The sequence below is a fragment of the Carcharodon carcharias genome, chromosome 16 (genome assembly GCF_017639515.1).
Source record: "Carcharodon carcharias isolate sCarCar2 chromosome 16, sCarCar2.pri, whole genome shotgun sequence".
Lineage (NCBI taxonomy): Eukaryota > Metazoa > Chordata > Chondrichthyes > Lamniformes > Lamnidae > Carcharodon > Carcharodon carcharias.
The window spans coordinates 36,764,301-36,789,336 of record NC_054482.1 but is presented as its reverse complement, the minus strand read 5'-3'; the positions used below and the strand labels follow the sequence as shown (position 1 = coordinate 36,789,336).

The window sequence follows — 25,036 nt, the reverse complement described above, 5'->3', positions numbered from 1 at the left end:
AACCTGGAGTGTGCTAATTCCATCAGCATACACACTCATTGTTAAACCCTCATTGTTAAACCTGGAGTGTGCTAATTCCATCACCATACACACTCATTGTTAAAGCTGGAGTGTGCTAATTCCATCAGCATACACACTCATTGTTAAACCTGGAGTGTGCTAATTCCATCAGCATACACACTCATTGTTAAACCTGGAGTGTGCTTATTCCATCAGCGTACACATTCATTGTTAAACCCTCATTGTTAAACCTGGAGTGTGCTAATTCCATCAGCATACACACTCATTGTTAAACCCTCATTGTTAAACCTGGAGTGTGCTAATTCCATCAGCATAAACACTCATTGTTAAACCCTCATTGTTAAACCTGGAGTGTGCTAATTCCATCAGCATACACACTCATTGTTAACCTGGAGTGTGCTAATTCCATCAGCATACACACTCATTGTTAAACCTGGAGTGTGCTAATTCCATCAGCATACATACTCATTGTTAAACCTGGAGTGTGCTAATTCCATCAGCATACACACTCATTGTTAAACCCTCATTGTTAAACCTGGAGTGTGCTAATTCCATCAGCATACTCACTCATTGTTAAACCTGGAGTGTGCTAATTCCATCAGCATACACACTCATTATTAAACCTGGAGTGTGCTAATTCCATCAGCATACACACTCATTTTTAAAGCTGGAGTGTGCTAATTCCATCAGCATACATACTCATTGTTAAACCTGAAGTGTGCTAATCCATCAGCATACACACTCATTGTTAAACCTGGAGTGTGCTTATTCCATCAGCGTACACATTCATTGTTAAACCCTCATTGTTAAACCTGGAGTGTGCTAATTCCATCAGCATACACACTCATTGTTAAACCCTCATTGTTAAACCTGGAGTGTGCTAATTCCATCAGCATTCACACTCATTGTTAAACCCTCATTGTTAAACCTGGAGTGTGCTAATTCCATCAGCATACACACTCATTGTTAAACCTGGAGTGTGCTAATTCCATCAGCATACACACTCATTGTTAAACCTGGAGTGTGCTAATTCCATCAGCATACATACTCATTGTTAAACCTGGAGTGTGCTAATTCCATCACCATACACACTCATTGTTAAACCTGGAGTGTGCTAATTCCATCAGCATACACACTCATTGTTAAACCTGGAGTGTGCTAATTCCATCAGCATACACACTCATTGTTAAACCTGGAGTGTGCTAATTCCATCAGCATACACACTCATTGTTAAACCTGGAGTGTGTTAATTCCATCAGCATACACACTCATTGTTAAACCTGGAGTGTGCTAATTCCATCAGAATACACACTCATTGTTAAACCTGGAGTGTGCTTATTCCATCAGCATACACATTCATTGTTAAACCCTCATTGTTAAACCTGGAGTGTGCTAATTCCATCAGCATACACACTCATTGTTAAACCCTCATTGTTAAACCTGGAGTGTGCTAATTCCATCAGCATACACACTCATTGTTAAACCCTCATTGTTAAACCTGGAGTGTGCTAATTCCATCAGCATACTCACTCATTGTTAAACCTGGAGTGTGCTAATTCCATCAGCATACACACTCATTATTAAACCTGGAGTGTGCTAATTCCATCAGCATACACACTCATTGTTAAACCTGGAGTGTGCTTTTCCATCAGCATACACACTCATTGTTAAACCTGGGGTGTGCTTATTCCATCAGCATACACATTCATTGTTAAACCCTCATTGTTAAACCTGGAGTGTGCTAATTCCATCAGCATACACACTCATTGTTAAACCCTCATTGTTAAACCTGGAGTGTGCTAATTCCATCAGCATACACACTCATTGTTAAACCCTCATTGTTAAACCTGGAGTGTGCTAATTCCATCAGCATACACACTCATTGTTAAACCTGGAGTGTGCTAATTCCATCAGCTTACACACTCATTGTTAAACCTGGAGTGTGCTAATTCCATCAGCATACATACTCATTGTTAAACCTGGAGTGTGCTAATTCCATCAGCATACACACTCATTGTTAAACCCTCATTGTTAAACCTGGAGTGTGCTAATTCCATCAGCATACTCACTCATTGTTAAACCTGGAGTGTGCTAATTCCATCAGCATACACACTCATTATTAAACCTGGAGTGTGCTAATTCCATCAGCATACACACTCATTGTTAAAGCTGGAGTGTGCTAATTCCATCAGCATACATACTCATTGTTAAACCTGGAGTGTGCTAATTCCATCAGCATACACACTCATTGTTAAACCCTCATTGTTAAACCTGGAGTGTGCTAATTCCATCAGCATACACACTCATTGTTAAACCTGGAGTGTGCTAATTCCATCAGCTTACACACTCATTGTTAAACCTGGAGTGTGCTAATTCCATCAGCATACATACTCATTGTTAAACCTGGAGTGTGCTAATTCCATCAGCATACACACTCATTGTTAAACCCTCATTGTTAAACCTGGAGTGTGCTAATTCCATCAGCATACTCACTCATTGTTAAACCTGGAGTGTGCTAATTCCATCAGCATACACACTCATTATTAAACCTGGAGTGTGCTAATTCCATCAGCATACACACTCATTGTTAAAGCTGGAGTGTGCTAATTCCATCAGCATACATACTCATTGTTAAACCTGGAGTGTGCTAATCCATCAGCATACACACTCATTGTTAAACCTGGAGTGTGCTTATTCCATCAGCGTACACATTCATTGTTAAACCCTCATTGTTAAACCTGGAGTGTGCTAATTCCATCAGCATACACACTCATTGTTAAACCCTCATTGATAAACCTGGAGTGTGCTAATTCCATCAGCATAAACACTCATTGTTAAAGCCTCATTGTTAAACCTGGAGTGTGCTAATTCCATCAGCATACACACTCATTGTTAACCTGGAGTGTGCTAATTCCATCAGCATACACACTCATTGTTAAACCTGGAGTGTGCTAATTCCATCAGCATACATACTCATTGTTAAACCTGGAGTGTGCTAATTCCATCACCATACATACTCATTGTTAAACCTGGAGTGTGCTAATTCCATCAGCATACACACTCATTGTTAAACCTGGAGTGTGCTAATTCCATCAGCATACACACTCATTGTTAAACCTGGAGTGTGCTAATTCCATCAGCATACACACTCATTGTTAAACCTGGAGTGTGTTAATTCCATCAGCATACACACTCATTGTTAAACCTGGAGTGTGCTAATTCCATCAGAATACATACTCATTGTTAAACCTGGAGTGTGCTAATTCCATCAGCATACACACTCATTGTTAAACCTGGAGTGTGCTAATTCCATCAGCATACACACTCATTGTTAAACCTGGAGTGTGCTATTTCCATCAGCATACACACTCATTGTTAAACCTGGAGTTTGCTAATTCCATCAGCATACACAATCATTGTTAAACCTGGAGTGTGCTAATTCCATCAGCATACACACTCATTGTTAAACCTGGAGTGTGCTAATTCCATCAGCATACACACTCATTGTTAAACCCTCATTGTTAAACCTGGAGTGTGCTAATTCCATCAGCATACACACTCATTGTTAAATCCTCATTGTTAAACCTGGAGTGTGCTAATTCCATCAGCATACACACTCATTGTTAAACCCTCATTGTTAAACCTGGAGTGTGCTAATTCCATCAGCATACACACTCATTGTTAAACCTGGAGTGTGCTAATTCCATCAGCATACATACTCATTGTTAAACCCTCATTGTTAAACCTGGAGTGTGCTAATTCCATCAGCATACACACACATTGTTAAACACTCATTGTTAAACCTGGAGTGTGCTAATTCCATCAGCATACACACTCATTGTTAAACCTGGAGTGTGCTAATTCCATCAGCATACACACTCATTGTTAAACCTGGAGTGTCCTAATTCCATCAGTATACACACTCATTGTTAAACCCTCATTGTTAAACCTGGAGTGTGCTAATTCCATCAGCATACACACTCATTGTTAAACCCTCATTGTTAAACCTGGAGTGTGCTAATTCCATCAGCATACTCACTCATTGTTAAACCTGGAGTGTGCTAATTCCATCAGCATACACACTCATTGTTAAACCTGGAGTGTGCTAATTCCATCAGCATACACACTCATTGTTAAAGCTGGAGTGTGCTAATTCCATCAGCATACATACTCATTGTTAAACCTGGAGTGTGCTAATCCATCAGCATACACACTCATTGTTAAACCTGGAGTGTGCTTATTCCATCAGCATACACATTCATTGTTAAACCCTCATTGTTAAACCTGGAGTGTGCTAATTCCATCAGCATACACACTCATTGTTAAACCCTCATTGTTAAACCTGGAGTGTGCTAATTCCATCAGCATACACACTCATTGTTAAACCCTCATTGTTAAACCTGGAGTGTGCTAATTCCATCACCATACACACTCATTGTTAAAGCTGGAGTGTGCTAATTCCATCAGCATACACACTCATTGTTAAACCTGGAGTGTGCTAATTCCATCAGCATACACACTCATTGTTAAACCTGGAGTGTGCTTATTCCATCAGCGTACACATTCATTGTTAAACCCTCATTGTTAAACCTGGAGTGTGCTAATTCCATCAGCATACACACTCATTGTTAAACCCTCATTGTTAAACCTGGAGTGTGCTAATTCCATCAGCATAAACACTCATTGTTAAACCCTCATTGTTAAACCTGGAGTGTGCTAATTCCATCAGCATACACACTCATTGTTAACCTGGAGTGTGCTAATTCCATCAGCATACACACTCATTGTTAAACCTGGAGTGTGCTAATTCCATCAGCATACATACTCATTGTTAAACCTGGAGTGTGCTAATTCCATCACCATACATACTCATTGTTAAACCTGGAGTGTGCTAATTCCATCAGCATACACACTCATTGTTAAACCTGGAGTGTGCTAATTCCATCAGCATACACACTCATTGTTAAACCTGGAGTGTGCTAATTCCATCAGCATACACACTCATTGTTAAACCTGGAGTGTGTTAATTCCATCAGCATACACACTCATTGTTAAACCTGGAGTGTGCTAATTCCATCAGAATACATACTCATTGTTAAACCTGGAGTGTGCTAATTCCATCAGCATACACACTCATTGTTAAACCTGGAGTGTGCTAATTCCATCAGCATACACACTCATTGTTAAACCTGGAGTGTGCTATTTCCATCAGCATACACACTCATTGTTAAACCTGGAGTTTGCTAATTCCATCAGCATACACAATCATTGTTAAACCTGGAGTGTGCTAATTCCATCAGCATACACACTCATTGTTAAACCTGGAGTGTGCTAATTCCATCAGCATACACACTCATTGTTAAACCCTCATTGTTAAACCTGGAGTGTGCTAATTCCATCAGCATACACACTCATTGTTAAATCCTCATTGTTAAACCTGGAGTGTGCTAATTCCATCAGCATACACACTCATTGTTAAACCCTCATTGTTAAACCTGGAGTGTGCTCATTCCATCAGCATACACACTCATTGTTAAACCTGGAGTGTGCTAATTCCATCAGCATACATACTCATTGTTAAACCCTCATTGTTAAACCTGGAGTGTGCTAATTCCATCAGCATACACACACATTGTTAAACACTCATTGTTAAACCTGGAGTGTGCTAATTCCATCAGCATACACACTCATTGTTAAACCTGGAGTGTGCTAATTCCATCAGCATACACACTCATTGTTAAACCTGGAGTGTCCTAATTCCATCAGTATACACACTCATTGTTAAACCCTCATTGTTAAACCTGGAGTGTGCTAATTCCATCAGCATACACACTCATTGTTAAACCCTCATTGTTAAACCTGGAGTGTGCTAATTCCATCAGCATACTCACTCATTGTTAAACCTGGAGTGTGCTAATTCCATCAGCATACACACTCATTGTTAAAGCTGGAGTGTGCTAATTCCATCAGCATACATACTCATTGTTAAACCTGGAGTGTGCTAATCCATCAGCATACACACTCATTGTTAAACCTGGAGTGTGCTTATTCCATCAGCATACACATTCATTGTTAAACCCTCATTGTTAAACCTGGAGTGTGCTAATTCCATCAGCATACACACTCATTGTTAAACCCTCATTGTTAAACCTGGAGTGTGCTAATTCCATCAGCATACACACTCATTGTTAAACCCTCATTGTTAAACCTGGAGTGTGCTAATTCCATCAGCATACTCACTCATTGTTAAACCTGGAGTGTGCTAATTCCATCAGCATACACACTCATTATTAAACCTGGAGTGTGCTAATTCCATCAGCATACACACTCATTGTTAAAGCTGGAGTGTGCTAATTCCATCAGCCTACACACTCATTGTTAAACCTGGAGTGTGCTAATCCATCAGCATACACACTCATTGTTAAACCTGGAGTGTGCTAATTCCATCAGCATACACACTCATTGTTAAACCTGGAGTGTGCTAATTCCATCAGCTTACACACTCATTGTTAAACCTGGAGTGTGCTAATTCCATCAGCATACATACTCATTGTTAAACCTGGAGTGTGCTAATTCCATCAGCATACACACTCATTGTTAAACCTGGAGTGTGCTAATTCCATCAGCATACACACTCATTGTTAAACCTGGAGTGTGCTAATTCCATCAGCATACACACTCATTGTTAAACCTGGAGTGTGCTAATTCCATCAGCATACACACTCATTATTAAACCTGGAGTGTGCTAATTCCATCAGCATACACACTCATTGTTAAACCCTCATTGTTAAACCTGGAGTGTGCTAATTCCATCAGCTTACACACTCATTGTTAAACCCAGGATTCCTGCGCTGGCTCGGCCATGTTCATTAGGTGGATGACAACCATATACCCAAAGATCCTCTGCACGGTGAAATGGCCACTGGGTCACGACCTCCTGCATGTCCATTCCTCCACTGCAAGGATACCTGAAAACAAAATATAAAAATGGCTAACATTGACACATTGGGAGGCAGTCGCTGACGGCCATGACATCTGAAGACTGACTGTTTGAAAGGGCATTGGAAGAGGCAAGCAGAAATGAAAAACTCAGCTGGCTGAGAAGAAGGCTGAGAAAAAACAGAGCCCAGTGAAACCTACGCCTTCTCAGCCCACTGTCTTCCTCTGCAACAAATACAGCAGAGACTGCCATGCCAGAGTGGGGCTCCTGAGGCAATGTTTAGCATAGAGCTGACCACCATGGCAAAACTATGGCCTATGAAACAGAAGCATGGCACAGTGAGTGCTAACAGGGAGAGTAGGCAAGGGTAATATAACAGATATAACTTATCTAGAGTTCCAAATGACCTTCATATATTTATTTTTTATTCATTCACAGAATAGGGGCTTCGCTGTCTGGGCTAGCATTTGTTGCCCTTGAGAAGGTGGTGGTGAGCTGCCTTCTTGAACCTCTGCAGTCCATGTGGTGTAGGTACACCCACAGTGCTGTTAAGAAGGGAGTTCCAGGATTTTGACCCAGCCACAGTGAAGGAACGGCCATATAATTCCAAGTCAGGATGGTGTGTGGCTTGGAGGGGAACTTCCAGGTGGTGGTGTCCCCACCTATCTGCTGCCCTTGTCCTTTTAGATGGGAGTGGTCATGGGTTTGGAAGGTGCTGTCTAAGGAGCCTTGGGAAATTCCTGCAGTGCATCTTGTACATGGCACACACTGTTGCTACTGTGTGTCAGTGGTGGATTGAATGAATGTTTGTGGATGTGGTGCCAATTAAGTGGGCTGCTTTGTCCTGGATGGTATCAAGCTTCTTGAGTGTTGTGGGAGCTGCACTCATCCAGGCAAGTGGGGAATATTCCGTCACACTCCTGACTTGTGCCTTGTAGATGGTGGATAGGCTTTGGGGAGTCAAGAGGTGAGTTACTCGTCACATGATTCCTAGCCTCTGACCTGCTCTTGTAGCCACAGTATTTATGTGGCTAGTCCAGTTCAGTTTCTGGTCAATGATAACCCCCAGCTTGTTGATAGTGGGAGATTCAGTGATGATAATGCCATTGAACATCATGGGGCAGTGATTAGTTTTTCTCTTGTTGAAGATGGTCATTGCCTGGCACTTGCATTGTGTGAATGTTACTTTACCACTTGCCAGCCTAAGCCTGGATATTGTCCACGTCTTGCTGCATTTGGACATGGATTGCTTCAGTATCTGAGGAGTCACGAATGGTGCTGAACATTGTGCAATCATCAGCGAATATCCCCACTTCTGACCTTATGATGGAAGGAAGGTCATTGATGAAACAGCTAAAGCTGGTTGGGCCATGGACACTACCCTGAGGAACTCCTGCAGTGATGTCCTGGGACTGAGATGACTGACCTCCAATAACCACAACCATCTTCCTTTGTGCCAGATATGACTCTAACCAGCGGAGAGTTTCCCCCCTGATTCCCATTGACTCCAGTTTTGCTCGGTCTCCTTGATGCCACACTTAGTCAAATGTGGCGTTGATATCAAGGGCAGTCACTCTCTCCTCACCACATGTTATACTGATAAATAAGTTTAGAGCATGGGTGTCAGGGACAAATAGCAAATGGATACTTTAGTTGGCTTCAAGACCGAAAGCAGAGACAAGTGATGAAAGGATAGTTATTCAGAGTGACACAAGTGGAAAGCGAGGCCCCATAATGATCAGTCACTGTTTGTTACAATTTATATTAATAATTTAGAATAAGAAACCAAATTTCTAAATTTGTAGTTGGCATCAAATAGTGTGTGAGGCTGATGGGGAGGTGTGGGCAGGTATAGCGTCAGTATTGAGGATGACTGCAACAAATTAAAAAACATTAATTAACTTGCAGGATCGGCAAATAATTTGCCAATGAATTTCAAATTAGCTAAGTGTGAGGTATTACATTTTGATAAGCAAAATAAGGAGGTCACATATTACTTGGAAAATAAGTGGGTTAGTGGAACAAAGGGATCTCAATCACAATCGGACTGGGTGTTTGAGCTGGGAGATACCCCAGGCCAGGTGCCAGGTGGGCTGTGTTCTTCACCATAAGGGGTCACTCCACCCATCCAACATCACAACCCCCCCCCCGCCCCGCCCAAGTCTTCTTAGAGCATCTATTCCAGGGCTTCCTAAACTGTGGGTTGTGAGACAAGTCATTGGATTTGCAAGCAATGAGGCAGCAATTGCTGCCGTGGAGCTTGGACTGGTTTCTGGTCCTGGTGAGGCCCTTTTAAATCTTTTATTTTTCCTGTTGCTGGACATGCCTTAATGGACTGCTGTCTGAGGCCCAATTGCCGGTGCAAAAAATACCTGTCAAAAGCTTTTTTTTTGTAGAAAGCCTATTTCTTCAATAATCAGGATCACAATGCAATAATCTGGATTCTATTGCATTATTAATCGGAATCTTTATTGCATCAATAATAACCATCGCTCAACCAGATTTCCATTAAGGCCAAGATGTTGATTTCAATTTCAAAGTTTTACTTTAGATGGTTCCTTGCACATCTCCATTACTTACCTTTTTTCTAATCATTCATGGGACATGGGCTTCGCTGGCTGGGCCAGCATTTATTGCCCATCCCTAATTGCCCCTTGAGAAGGTGGTGGTGAGCTGCCTTCTTGAACCGCTGCAGTCTCAGTGGGGTAGGTAAAACCCACATTACTGTTAGGGAGGCAGTTCCAGGATTTTGACCCAGCGACAGTGAAGGAACGGCGATATATTTCCAAGTCAGGATGGTGAGTGACTTGGAGGGGATCTTCCAGGTGATACAAAGAACAAAGAAAAATACAGCACAGGAACAGGCCCTTTGGCCCTCCAAGCCTGCGCCAATCATATTGCCGGTCAACTAAAACATTTTGCACTTCCGGGGTCCGTATCCCTCTATTCCCATCCTATTCATGTATTTGTCAAGCTGCCTCTTAAACACCACTATCGTACCTGCTTCCACCACCTCCTCTGGCAGCGAATTCCAGACACTCACTACCTTCTGCATAAAAAACTTGCCCCGCACATCTCCTCTATAGTTTTCTCCTCTCACCTTAAACCTATGTCCCCTAGTAATTGACTCTTCCACCCTGGGATAAAGCTTCTGACTATTTACTCTGTCCATGCCACTCATAATTTTGTAAACTTCTATCAAGTCGCCCCTCAATTTCTGTCGCTCCAGTGAGAACAATTCGAGTTTCTAACCTCCAGACCAGGCAGCATCCTGGTAAACCTCCTCTGCACCCTCCCCAACACCTCCATATCCATCTGGTAATGTGGCGACCAGAATTGCACGCAATATTCCAGGTGTAGCCTAACCAAGCAGGTACAGTACAGCTGCAGCATGACTTCCCAGCTTTTATACTCAATACCCCTGCCAATGAAGGCAAGCATGCCATATGCCTTCCTGACTACCTTATCCACCTGCGTTGCCACCTGCGTGCAGGACATACCTGGGCAATTTTCCATATAGTCGGGTAGGTGCCAATTTTGTAGCTTGGCTAGGGGCATGGCAAGTTATGGAGCAAAAGTCTTCAGTACAATTGCCAAAATATTGTCAGGGTCCATTGCAGAATCCAGTGCCTTCAGCCATTTTTTGATATCACGTGGAGAGAATCGAATTGGCTGAAAACTGACATCTGTGATGCTGGGGACCCCCGGAGTAGGCCGAGATGGATCATCCACTCGGCACTTCCAGCTGAAGATTGTTGCAAATGCTTCAGCCCTATCTTTTGCGCTGCTGTGCTCGGCTCCTTCATCATTGAGGATGGGGATATTTGTGGAGCCTCCTCCTCCAGTGAGTTGTTTAATTGCTCATCACCATTCACGATTGAATGTGGCAGGACTGCAGAACTTAGATCTGCTCCGTTGGTTGTGGGATTGCTTAGCCCTGTCTATCACTTGCTATTTATGCTGTTTAGCGCCCAAGTAGTCCAGTTATAGCTTCACCAGGTTGACACCTCATTTTTAGGTATGCCTGGTGCTGCTCCTGGCATGCCCTCCTGCATTCTCCATTGAACCAGGGTTGATCCCCTAGCTTGATGGTATTGGTAAAATGGGGGATATGCCAGGCTATGAGGTTACAGATTGTGCTCAAGTACAATTCTGCTGCTGCTGATGGCCCACAGCACCTCATGGATGCCCAGTCTTGAGCTGGTAGATCTGTTTGGAATTGGTCCCATTTAGCACAATGGTAGCGCCACACAAAATGACAGAGGGTATTTTCAATATGAAGACAGGACTTCGTCTCCCCAAGGACTTTGAGGTGGTCACTCCTACCGATATTGTCATGGACAGATGCATCTGCAGCAGGCAGGTTTGTGAGGATGAGGTCAAGTATGTTTTTCCCTCTTGTTGGTTCCCTCACCACCTGCCACAGACCCAAACTAGCAGCTATGTCATTTAGGACTCGTCCAGATCAGTGAGTATTGGTGCTATTGAGCCACTCTTGGTGATGGACATTGAAGTCCCCCACCCAGAGTACATTCTGCACCCTTGCCACCCTCAGTGCTTCCTCCAAGTGGTGTTCAACATGGAGGGGCACTGATTCATCAGCTGAGGGAGGGCGGTACATGGTAATCAGCAGGAGGTTTCCTTGCCCATGTTTGACCTGATGCCATAAGGCTTCATGGGGCCTGGTGTCAATGTTGAGGACTCACAGGGCAACTATCTCTCAACTGTACACCACTGTGCCACCACCTCTTCTGGGATGGTGATGGTGGTGTCTATTATCTGTAATATATGATTCCGTGAGGATGACCAAGTCAGGCTGTTGCTTGACTAGTCTGTGGGACAGCTCTCCAATTTTGCCACAAACCCCCAGATGTTAGTAAGGAGGACTTTTCAGGGTCAACAGGGCTGCTTTTGCCATTGTCATTTCTGGTGCTTAGGTCGATCCCGGGTGGCCCGTTCGGTTTCATTTCTTATTGACTTATCTGGATTAATTTGATACAACTGAGTAGTGCAGAGGGTAGTTAAGAGTCAACCACATTGCTGTGAGTCTGGAGTCACATATCAGCCAGACTGAGTAAAGATGGCAGATTTCCTTCCCTAAAGTGCATTTGTGAACCAGATGGGTTTTTAACAAAACTCAACAATAGAGTCAAGGCTTTTAATTCTAGATTTTTATTGAATTCAAATTCCACCATCTGCCGCTGTGGGATTCGAACCCAATGCCCAGAGCATAACCTTGGATCATTGGATCACTGGTCCAGTGACAATACTACTGCACCACTGCCTCTCCACATACCTTATGACTAACCTAAACCTTATGATGCAATGACTACCCTTACCCAATTATTCCCTCACAAACATTTGGTCTATTTGGTCCATCTTATTTCCCAGCACCAGATCCAGCACTGCCTCCTCCAGCAGGGTGTATAACGGGGAAGCAGTAGATGTAGTGTATTTGGATTTCAAAAAGGCATTCGATAAGCGCCAAATAGAAGGTTACTGCACAAGGTAAGAGCTCATGGTGTTGAGGGTAATATATTAATGTGGATAGAGGATTGACTACTGACAGAAAACTCAGAGTTTGGATAAATGGATCATTTTCAGGTTGGTAAACTGTTACTAGTACCACAGGGATCAATGCTGGGGTCTCAAATGTTCCCAATCTACATTAATGGCTTGGATGAAGGGACAGACTGTATTGTAGCCACATGTGCTGATGACTCAAAGAAGTAAGTAAGTTGTGAGGATGATGCAAAGGGTCCGCAAAGGGATATAGATAGGTCAAGTGAGTGGGTAAAAAATTGGCAGATGGAGAATAACATGATGTAAGTTTGTCCACCTTGGCAAGAAGAATACAAATGTAGAATATTATTTAAATGGAGAGACACAGCAAACAATACAGAAGGATCTGGGTGTCCTGGTACATGAATGAGAAGAAGTTAGCATGCAGGTACAGCAAGTGATTAGGAAGGGAAATGGAATGTTGGCTTTTTTTACAAGGGGGAATGAGTATTGAAGTTAGGAAGTACAACTCTACAGGGCATTGTTGAGACTGCACCTGGAGTACTGTGTGCAGTTTTGGTCTCCTTACTTAAGGTGGGATATGCTTTCGTTGGAAGCAGTTCACAAGGCTGATTCATGAGTTGTCTAATGAGGAAAAGTCGAGCAGGTTGGGCCTATACTCAATGGAGTTTAGAAAAGTGAGATCTTACTGAAATATATAAGATTCTGAGGGGGGCTTGACAGGATACATGCTGAGAGAATTTCTCCCCTCATGGGTGAATATAAAATGAGGGGGCACAGTTTCCAAATAAGGGGGTTTCCCATTTTAGAGGGGAGTGAGGAGGAATTTCTTCCTTCACAGGGTCATTAATCTTTGGAATTCTCTTCCCAAGAGAGCAGTGGAGGCTGGGTCATCGAATATATTCAAGGCTGAGTTAGACAGATTTTTGGTTGATGAGGGTTATGGATGACAGACAGGAAAGTGGAATTAAGGCCACAGTCAGACCAGCCATGACCTTATCGAATGGAAGAGCATTGATAGGATAACTATTTTTTCTCAATTCCTTCATGGAATATAGGCATCGCTGGCAAGGCCAGCATTTGTTGCCATCTCTAATTGCCTTTGAACTGTCATTTCAGAGGGCATTTAAGAGTCAACCACATTGCTGTGGATCTGGAGTCACATGCAGGCCAGACCGACAGATTTCTTTCCCTGAAGGACTTTAGTGGGTTTTTCTGATAATCGATGATAATTTCATGGTCACAATTACTAAGACTAGCTTTCAATTCCAGGTTTTATTCATTGAATTCAAATTCCACCAGCTGTCATGATGGGTTTTGAACCCATGATCCCAGAGCATTAGCCTGGGCCTCTGGATTACCAGTCACCATGGTGCCACCATCTCCCTGAATTGCCTGCTCCTGGTGCTATTTTTTTTATTTTCTTATGATCCTTTCTAGTTGGGACAAAAACATTATACTTGAGGGAATTCTCCCGAACACATTTCAGAAATTCCCCTCCCTCCTTCCCCTTTCCTCTAACATTATCCCCATCGATATTTGGGTAATTAATGTCCCTCCCAATATCACCACTCTATAGTTCTTGCCCATCTCTGTCATTTCCCTGCAGATTTGTTCCTCTATCTCTCTCTCACTATTTGGAGTCTATAGAATACCCCCAGTCATGTGATCATCTCCTTTTTGCTTCCGAACTCTAACCAAATGGATTCTGTCTTTTCCCCCTCATGGACATCCCCTCTTTCCAACACGACAATCTCTCCCCCAATCAGTACTGTCACCCCCAGCTCCCTTTTCTCCCTCCCTATCTTTTCAGAACACTTTATATCCTTGTATATTAAGCACACAGTCCTCACCATTTTCACCATATTTCTATTATTGCCACATTATACTCCCACAGGGTTATTGTAGCTCAGTGACCTTATTCACCACACTTTGTGCACTTACAATCATATATTAATTGTAAACCTGTCCTTGTATTCTTCTTAGACCTTCTTAGTCTGCTCCTACATGGCACTACTTCCTTCCCTACTTACTGCCCAATGCTTATTTATGCACCTTATTCCTCTTTCCTACTTCTAAAAGCTGGGATCCATTCCCTGCCAGTTTAGTTTAAAACCTCCACAACTATATTGTTACTTCATCTTAGTTTAGAAGAATAAGGTGATTTCATTGAAACCTATAAAACTCTTAAGCAGCTTGATGGAATAGATGCTGGGAGGCTACTCTCTCAGATGAGGAGTCCACAGCCCTCCGGGATTGAGAATTCCAAAGCCCACAATCATTTGCGTGAAGGAATTTCTCCTCACCTCAGTCTAGGGCTCACAGCCTCATTAGGATTGAGATGAGGAGAAATTAATTCACTCAAAGGGTTGTGTATCTCTGAAATTTCCTACCCCAGAGAGCTGTGCACACTCAGATCTTGAGTATATTCAAGACAGAGGTTGGTAGAATTTTGTATAGTTAGGAAATTCAGGGATATGGGGTAAATGGGGAAAGGTGGAGTTGAGGTAGTAGATTGGCCTTGGTCTTATTGAACAGCAGAGCAGATTTGAAGGTCCAATGGCCTATTGCTCCTATTTTGAATGCTCTTACCCCAAACCTAGAATCATTGAGCCGTAGAATGATTACAGCACAGAAGGAGGCCATTCTGCCCTCGTGTCTGTGGTAACCCCCGAAGGGGCAATTCACCTAGTGTCACTTCCCTGCCTTCTCCTTGTAGCCCTACACATTCTTCCTTGTTTAGATAATAATTCAATTCCCTCTTGAATGTCTTGATTGAACCTACCTCCACCACACACTTCGGCAGTTCATTCCAGATCCTAACCACTCACTGCATGAAAAAGTTCATCCTCATGTCAACATTGCTCTTTTTGTCAGTTGCCTTAATTCTGTGTCCTCTGGTTCTCGATCCATCCAGCAATGGGGGCTTGACAGGCTAGATGCGGAGAGGTTATTTCCCCTTGTGGGATAGTCTAGGACCAGAGGGCATAATCTCAGAGTAAGGGGGCACCCATTTAAAACAGAGATGAGGAGGAATTTCTTCTCTCAGAGGGTAGTCAATTTGTGGAATTCTTTACCACCGAGAGCTGTAGAGGCTGGGTCATTAAGTATAATCAAGGCTGAGATGGACAGATTTTTAATCAGGAAGGTAATCAAGGGTTATGGGGACTAGGCAGGAAAGTGGAGTTAAGGATGATCAGGTCAGTCACGATTTCAGTGAATGGCAGAGCAGACCCGATGGGCCAAATGGCCTACTTCTGCTGCTACATCTTATAGTCAATGGGAACTGTTTCTCTCTCTTCTTAACAACACTGTGGATATACCTACACCACATGAATTGCAGTGGTTCGAGGAGTTGGTTCATTACCACCTTTTCAAGGGCAAATAGGGATGGGAATAAATGCTGACTTAGCCAGTGACACCCAAATGCTGTAAAATAATAAAAACAATCTACTCTGTCTGGAACCTTCAAGATTTTGAATACCTCTATCAAATCTCCTCTCAACTTTCTCTTCTCCAAGGAGAACTCTCCTAAATTCTCCAATCCATCTATGTAACTTAAGTCCCTCGTCCCTGGAACCATTCTTATGAATCTTCTAATGGCTTCATATCTCACAATCCTTCCTGAAGTATGGTGCCCAGAAGTGGATACTCAATATCCATCTATGTAACTTAAGTCCCTCGTCCATGGAACCAGTGATTTATACAAGTTACACATAACTTCCTTGCTTCTATATTCCGTGGTCCTTTGTTAAAGCCCAGAATGCTTTATGTTTTATTAACCACTCTCTCAATCTGTCCTGCCACCTTCAATAATTTGTGCACATATGCCCCTGGATCCCTCTGCTCTTGCAGGCCCTTTAGAATTGTACCCTTTAATTTATATTGTCTATCCATGTTCTTCCTACCAAAATGAATTACTTCTTTGCACTAAATTTCATCTGCCACTTGTCTGTTCATTCTACCAAACTATCTATGTCCTTTTAATGTTTAACGCTATCTTCCTCATAAATCATAATGCTTCCAAATTTCATATCCATAAATTTTAATTTTTTTTTTATCCATTCATGGGATGTAGGCTTTGCTGGCTGGGCTAACATTTATTGCCCATCCCTAGTTGCCCTTGAGAAGGCGGTGGTGAGCTGCCTTCTTGAACTCTGCAGTCCATGTGGTGTAGGTACACCCACAGTGCTGTTAGGAAGGGAAGGAATTGTGCCCTGTGTCCTCCAGTCCAAAAAACAACCATTAACCAGTACTCACTGTGCCCAACCAATTTCGTATCTGTGCTGCTACTGTCCTTTTTATTCCATGAACTCTAACTTTGCTCACAAGTCTGTTGTGTGGCACTTTATTAGATGTGTTTTGGAAGTCATGTACACAACCCTCTCTATTGCCTCATCAAAAAACTCCAGCAAGTTAGTGAAACACAATTTGCCCTTAACAAATCCACACTGGCTGTGGAAAGTAACACTAAGCTAATACAACAACTTGCATTTATATAGCACCTTTAATAGTGTTCCTGTGAAGCACCTTGAGATGTTTTACTGTCAGACAAGTTTGAACCTGGACCACATAATAAATATTAGGACAAATGACCAAAAGATTAGTCAAAGAGGTAGGTTTTTAAGAATATCTTAGAGGAGGAATGAGAGATAAAGAGTGGAGAGGTTTAAGGGCCCTGAGCAATTAGGCAGCAATTAAAATACAAATGAGCAAGAGGTCGCAAATGGAGGAATGCAAATATCTCAGAGGGCTAGAGGAGAATACAGAGATTGGGAGGATGCAATTTTAAAATGGAGGCGCTACTTAACTGGGAGCCAGTGCACACATTTATTATGTGGTCCGGTTCAAACTTGTCTGACAGTAAAGCATCTCAAGGTGCTTCGCAGGAACACTGTTAAAGGTGCTATATAAATGCAAGTTGTTGTATTAGCTTAATGTTACTTTCCACAGCCAGCGTGGGTTTGTTAAGGGCAAATTGTGTTTCACTAACTTGCTGGAGTTTTTTGATGAGGTGAATGGGTTTGCTGCACTAGTGTGTGGCAGCAGAGTTTTGAGGATGAGTTCAAGTTTACAGAGTGTGCAAGATGGGAGGCTGACTGCTAATGCATTGGAATAATCAAGTGTAGAGGTAACAAAAGCATGGATGAGGGTTTCAGCAGCGGATGAATTAAGACGGGGGAAAGGTGATGTTACAGAGGTGGAAATAGGCAATTTTAATGATTGTGTAGATATGTAGCTGGAAGCTTACCTATGCCAAATATGACACTGAGGAGGTGAATATTCTGGTCCAACCTCAGACCGTTGCCAGGGAGCAGGTGGCTAGAAATGGAGTTTGTGATGGGGGCTGGAAACATTGGTTTGCTCTTCCCAATATTTAGTCAGAGGAAATAGCTACTCATCCAGTACATGATATGAGACAAGCAGTCTGAGTTTAAAGACAGTGGAGTGGGTCGAGAGAGGTGATGGTGAAGGAGTTGGGTGTCGTCAGCATCCTTGTGGTAACAGATGCTGTGTTTTCGCTCCACACTGGGAACTATTGTAAACCTCACGCCCATCACTCTGGGAGGTGCCTAAAAGCTAATTACAATTACTGAGAGGGTAAGTGCTCAGCGTTAAATGATGTGTGCTATTTGCCCAACCAACAACATTGCTGACAGGGGTATATCAGGAAACTGGGAGGCACATCCTATTTGGGGATCGGGGTCATTACGGGGCACAGACATATATTCTCTGTCACCCTGTCCTGGGCTCTTGGCATTCCAGTCGTTCAAATGTCACCTCACCCTGGCAGCCTGCAATTCTTGCAGCTGATTGCCATGGAGACTCCTCAGCTGCCAGGTAACCATCCAATTATTTTGTTCACATTTTCTGTATAAAATCTCTGCTAAAGCTTTATGTCAAAGCAAGGAGGAAGAGAATCATCAAATGAGGCAACATAGAAAGAGGGATTTGCAGCCCGTCAGGCCAGTGCCATTTCTTGGGTAGAACTATCCAGTTGGTGCCAATTCCCACTGCTCGTTCTCCATAAACTGCATGTTTTCCCCCTTCCAGTATATATCCAAGAACAGGGGCATGTTAGAAAAATAGAACCAAACAAGAAGCAGGAAACTAAAGAACAAAGAACAGAGCAAGGTAATGAGAAAGAGGACAATGAGAGAAAGTGACAGGGAAATAGAAGGAAACATGAGAAAGAGGACAGACAAAAGAGAGAGGAAAGAGAGTGAGACACAATAGAAAGATTAATATAATGGGGGCAGAGGGGAAGAGTTAAAGAGATTGAAAAAGAAATAACTGTAAAACAGTGTTTGGTATGACATCGTGGGATCAGTATATTTAAAGCTTTGTGTGTTATAAGCTGCGAGTTACAGCTTGTCCCTGGTTCCTGGTAATTCCTGTGTTCCTCAGAAACAGGAAAAGTAAATTGCCCAAACAAGCCTGAATGACACATTCATTTAAATAATTTAACAAACAGCAAATTCCAGCGTCACCATAATTCCTTGTTAAAAAAAGGTTTATATATTTGTGTCTGCAGACTTGGTCACATCTGATTGAATTAAGTCACCCTTCATTCTCCCGCTGCCCCCCACCTCTCCCGCTCCCCACCTCTCCTGCTCCCCACCTCTCCCGCTCCCGCCCCTCTCCCACTCCCTCCCCTCTCCTGCTCCCTCCCCCCTCCCGCTCCATCCCTCCCACTCCCTCCCCTCTCCCACTCCCTCCCCTCTCCCACTCCCTCCCCTCTCCCGCTCCCTCCCCTCTCCCGCTCCCTCCCCTCTCCCGCTCCCTCCCCTCTCCCGCTCCCTCCCCTCTCCCACTCCCACCCCCCTCCCACTGCCTTCCCCCTCCCTCACCCTTCCCTTCACTCTCTTACTCCCTTCCCTTACCTCTCCCCAACCCTTCCCTCTCCCTCACAATTCTTTTGCCTCTCCCACTCCCTTCCCTTTTCCACTCCATTCCCTCTCCCACTCCATTCTCTTCCATCACCCACTCCATTCTTTTCCCTCTTCCACTCCATTCCCTTCCCTCTCCCATGTCCTTCCCTTTGCTCTCCCACTTCCTTCCACCTCTTGGCCCAAGGTGCTGGTTGGGAGGCCTGCTCTTAGGCTTTGTCAGTTTGCCTCACTGGGCCAGAAGGCTTTGGCTTCAAATCGCACATCAGAGGCATGAGTACCTAAGCCAGGCTGACACCCCAGAGTTGTCTGTTGCAGGAGACATTAAACGGAGGCCCCGGATTTCCTCTTCTATTCATCATATTCCTCAAACTCATCTACCCCAAATATTGCCCAAGATACAGAGGAGAACTCCCCTGCTCTAGGATCTGAGAGGACAGAAGGAATGTTGTTTGACATTTCATCTGAAAGAGAATGAGCCGCCTCTCGATAATACATTGGGACTAGCGGCCTGGGCTTTGGGCTTCAGTCACTGGAGTTGGTTTTGAACCCAGGACCTTCTAGCTCAATGGGAGAAGTTACTACCACTCGTAAAATAGATGGAATGACGTGGTTCTAAGGTTAATCCAAGCAGGGCCACGGTTTTGTTTGGGCTTACTATGAAGAATCCTCTTTGATAAATTCATGATCAGAGTTGTTGAGACTGTCAGAAAGGGAAATGTTGAAAATTCTGACTCGGGTGAATGATTTGTTTGTCTTTAAACTGGATCAACTAGTTCACAGATTGAGTAAATTGGAGAGGCTGAACTGAGAGAGCACGTGAGAGAGAGAGAGAGAGAGAGAGACAGCCTGGGGCCACACTGTGACAAATGGCAAATATAATCACTCTAAGGAGCATCAAACTGAATGAGCCCAGGGGAAGCCTTTCAAAAGCCTCATCAATATTTAACGTCCTGCGATGCCTGAGGAGGATGACCAGGTTAGGATATACATATAAAAAAATGCTCAAAGAAATCCCTCAAACTGACAGATGTCCCTCAGGGCAAGAGAAGATAAAATTAATCAACAGAAGATGTTTTTCTGCTATACGTATGGTGTTTGTGAGAAGCCAAGAGGAAGATAAAATGAAAGGAATTGTCTCTCACAGGGACAACAGGATGTTAAATAATGCAGTTAGTGTTTAGTAACAGTCATTTCCCATGGTTATTTCAGCTACTCTTACTTTTAGATCCAGTGCAGGTCCCTCTAGTATTCTCCAGTCCCATGAGAACAGCTTAAACTTCCTTTCTGTTCACAGCAATCACCACCAGCAATCCATGTTTCCACCCAAGTCAGTAAGTCCCACCTGTTCACCAAATTCCCATATCCCTCAATCCCCTGATCTCACCATATCCTTCAATTCATCCAACTCCCATATCCCACAATCCCCCGATCTCACCATATCCCTCAATTCCTCTAACTCCCATATCCCTTAATCCCCCTATCTCCCCTCAACCCCAACTAGTCACTTACCCATCTTGCGATGGTAGCAATGTAATAATGTTTATGAGCTAGTCACCCAGAGGCCTGAACTAGTGCACTGGAGACACAAGTTCAAATTAATTAATAAATCTGGAATATAAAGCTAGTCTCAGTAATGATGACAATGAAACTACTAGATTGTTGTAAAAACCCCTCTTGTTCACTAATGTCCTTTAGGGAAGGAAATCTGCCGTCCTTACCCGGTCTGGTCTACATGTGACTCCAGACCCTCAGCAATGTGGTTGGCTCTTAACTGCCCCCTAAAATAGCTGAGCAAGCCATTCCGTTGTATCAAACATGTACAGAAAAGTTTTATCAGTAAAGACATCCCCCATTGTGTTGTGCAGCACTACCACTATCCAAAATGGGATAGACATAAAACAGATCTAGTGTCTCAAAACTCGGCATCCATGAGGTGCTGTGGATCATCATCAGCATTGGATTGAACTACAATCTCATGGGCAGGTATATCCCTCAATTTACCCATACCACCAAGCCAAGGTATCAATCTGGCTTGAATGAGGAGTGCAGGTGAGGAGCACCAGGCATACCTGAAAATGAGGGGTCAACCTGTTGAAGCTATAACACGGACTACCTGCATGCCAAACAGCATAAGCAGCAAGTGATAGACAGAGGTAAGCGATCTCACAACCAACGGATCAGATCTAAACTCTGCAGTCCTGCCACATCCAGTCGTGAATGGTGGTGGACAATTAAACAACTCACTGAAGGAGGAGGCTCCACAAATATCCCCACCCTCAATGATGGAGGAGCCCAACACATCAGTGCAAAGGATAAGGCTGAAGCATTCACAACAATCGTCAGCCAGAAGTGCCAAGTGGATGATCCATCTCGGCCTCCTCCAGTCTTCAGCCAATTGGATTCACTCCAAGTGATATCAAGAAATGGCTGAAGGCACTGGAAACTGCAAAGACTATGGGCCCTGACAGTATTCTGGCAATAGTACTGAAGACTTGTGCTCAAAAACTAGCCAAATTGTTCCAGTACAGCTACAACACTGGCATCTACCCAGCAGTTTGAAAATTGCCCAGTCTACAAAAAGCAGGACTAATCCAGTCTGGCCACCTCAGTCTACTCTCCATCATTTGCTCAGTTTGGGTTCTACCAGGGTCACTCAGCTCCAGACCTCATTACAGTCTTGATATAAACATGGACATAAGAGCTGAATTCCAAAGGCGCGCTGATACCCACGTACCTACCTATTCCCAAATCCTTCAAATTCATCTACACCATCTCACCATATCTCTTAATCCTACCTACCCACCTTCTCTCCATGTCCCTCAATCCCACCTTCTACCATATTCTTCAATCCTACCTACCGACCTTTTCTCAATATTGCTCAGTCCCACTCAGTTCCGTTCTCCCCATATCCCACAATCCCACCTACTCCCACTCATATTCCCCAATCCTATCTATCCACCTCCCCATTTCCATCAGCCCCACTTACCCAACTTCTCCCCACATCCCTCAATATCACCTACCCACCTTCTCCACATGTCCCTCAATCCCACTAACCACCTTCTCCCCATATCCCTCAATCCCACCTGTCCACAATCTTCCCATAATCCCTCAACCCCACCTTCTGTCCAGATCCCTCAAAGCTATGGGGGAAGGTGCTGCTTCAGTATTTTGTTCACTGATTCGACTCCATGAAGAGTCTCAGAAAGGAGATAGGATTTAGGAACAAGAATAGGCCAATTGACCCTTTGAGCCTGCTCTGTCATTCAATAAGATCATGGCTGTTCTGGTTGTGGTCTCAATTCCACTTTGCCATCTGTTCCCCATTACCCTTGACTCTCTTGTCTTGGGAGTGTAAAGCCGATTCTGTGGCCTGTTACCATGGCTAAAGGATGTAATTCATGAAGACACATTGCATAGGCTTGGTTTGCATTCCATTGCATATTGACAATGAATGGATAGTTCAAGCGAGACATTAAAATAATTAAGTCATTTGATAGAGTTGAGACTGAGAAGCTATTCCGTGTGGTGGACTAAATCCAGAATAAGAAGACATCATTTTAAAGTAAGAGTCAGACTGTTCAGGAGTAATGTCAGGAAACATTTCTTCACACAAAACCCAGGCTAATGTTTTGAGGGTATGGGTTCAAATCCCATCACCACAATTGGTGGAATTTAAACTCAAATAATATAAATCTGGAATTGAAAGCTAGTCTCAGTAATGGTGACCATGAGACTATCATCAATTGTCAGAAAAACCCATCTGGTTCACTAACGCCCTTTAGGGAAGGATATCCGTCATCCTTACCTGGCTTGGCCTACATGTGACTCCAGTTCAAGGGCAATGAGGGATGGACAACAGATGCTGGCCTTGCCAGGAATGTTTGTGGAAGGTGTACTGAGGGATGTGAAGGGCTGGTGGTGGCAGGGACAGATTGTCACCTTATCATGAGTGATTAATACCCCTTGTTCCATGAGCTCTCTAATGCCATTGTCACCAGCACTAATTAAAGGTTGAACTCAGCAGCTTCACTCAGTGCTGACCTTTTAATAAATCATTTGATGATGAGTAGAACGATATCAGTGAAACTAGAGACACAGATGCACTGATGAGCTAGTACTGAAGGAACTCCCAAGGGACAGTCCTCAGAACGTGCCGAGCTGGCGAGGGGAGTAGGGCAGGGCAAGGAGGTTGCTGTGGCATGCCACTTAGATTCCGGTCTGTATCTCTGTCCCAGATATCAGCTATTTGGGTTTATGTACGAGTCTCTCTGTCTCATGTATGAGAAGATAATTTAACAGAACACCAAATGGCCTGCTGATATACTGGTGGTGCTGAGTTATGTGGAGAGATTGGATAGACTGAGGTTATTTTCCCTGGAGCAGAGAAGATTGAGGGGGGACATGATTGAGGTGTATAAAATTATGAGGGCCATAGATAGGGTAGACAGGAAGGAACTTTTCCCCTTGGTGGAGATCAATAACCAGGGGGCATAGATTTAAAGTAAGGGGCAGGAGGTTTAGAGGAGATATGAGGAAGAATTTTTTCACCCAGAGGGTGGTGGGAATCTGGAACTCACTGCCTGAAAAGGTGGTAGAGGCAGAAACCCTCATAACATTTAAGGGATATTTGAATGTGCACTTGCAATGCCATGGCAGACAAGGCTATGGGCCTAGTGCTGGAAAATGTGATTAGAATAGTTTGGTACTTGTTTGACTGGCGCTGACTCGATGGGCCAAATGGCCTTTTTCTGTGCTGTAGACCTGTTTGACTCTATGACCTTGAGATACCCAAGAGGAATTTACATCCCAGTGGGTCTCATGTGCCAAGACAGTGTAACAGGGGAGAAATGCCCAGCACTTGGCAGTTCAACTTCCAGTGGTATCCATTACATCGTTTGCATATTTACAGAAAGAGAAATGTCTTTATCATCATTTGAAAGTGGCTGAGCTGCGGCAAAAGAGCAGTGAATTCTCCACCTCTGGTGGTCAAAGTCACGGTTTCAACCTTCAACTCTTTCCTTTCTGCTTACAGGCTCCTGGCGACGGCTGCAACACACTTCAATCTGCGGACCCTGAGGGCAGTCCGTGTGCTGAGACCACTAAAGCTGGTGTCAGGAATTCCCAGTGAGTTCATCAATCATATCCAGCAGAGACGCAGGCAGGGCGTTTTACAAACTTGCTCATCTGTGGGTAGAGGGATTACCTGAAGGGTCTGGGCACTGACACAGGCAGAGCATTTTCCACACTGTCCCATCAAACGCTCCCTGGACAGGTACAGCCCAGGTTTAGATACAGAGTAAAGCTCCCTCTACACTGTCCCCATTAAACACTCCCAGGGCAGGTACGACACGGGGTTACATACAGAGTGAAGGTCCCTCTACACTGTCTCCATCAAACACTCCCAGGGCAGGTACAGCACGGGGTTAGATACAGAGTAAATCTCCCTCTACATTGTCTCCATCAAACATTCCCAGGACAGGTACAGCACAGGGTTAGATACAGAGTAAATCTCCGTCTACATGTCCCCATCAAACACTCCCAGGACAGGTACAGCACAGGGTTAGATATAGAGTAAAGGTCCCTTTACACTGTCTTCATCAAACACTCCCAGGACAGGTATAGCACGGGGTTAGATACAGAGTAAATCACCCTCTACACT

The 25,036-nt window shown here is 43.7% G+C and overlaps 1 protein-coding gene across 1 annotated transcript in view; it reads left to right on the top strand.

The window, feature by feature from the left end:
• LOC121288931 (probable voltage-dependent R-type calcium channel subunit alpha-1E) overlaps window positions 1-25,036 on the top strand; it is a 1,066,831-nt gene that overhangs the window by 304,646 nt on the left and 737,149 nt on the right. The window contains exon 4 of the mRNA XM_041207798.1: window positions 24,410-24,501. Coding sequence (XP_041063732.1) covers window positions 24,410-24,501 — 92 coding nt within the window. The remainder of the gene's footprint in view (window positions 1-24,409; window positions 24,502-25,036) is intronic.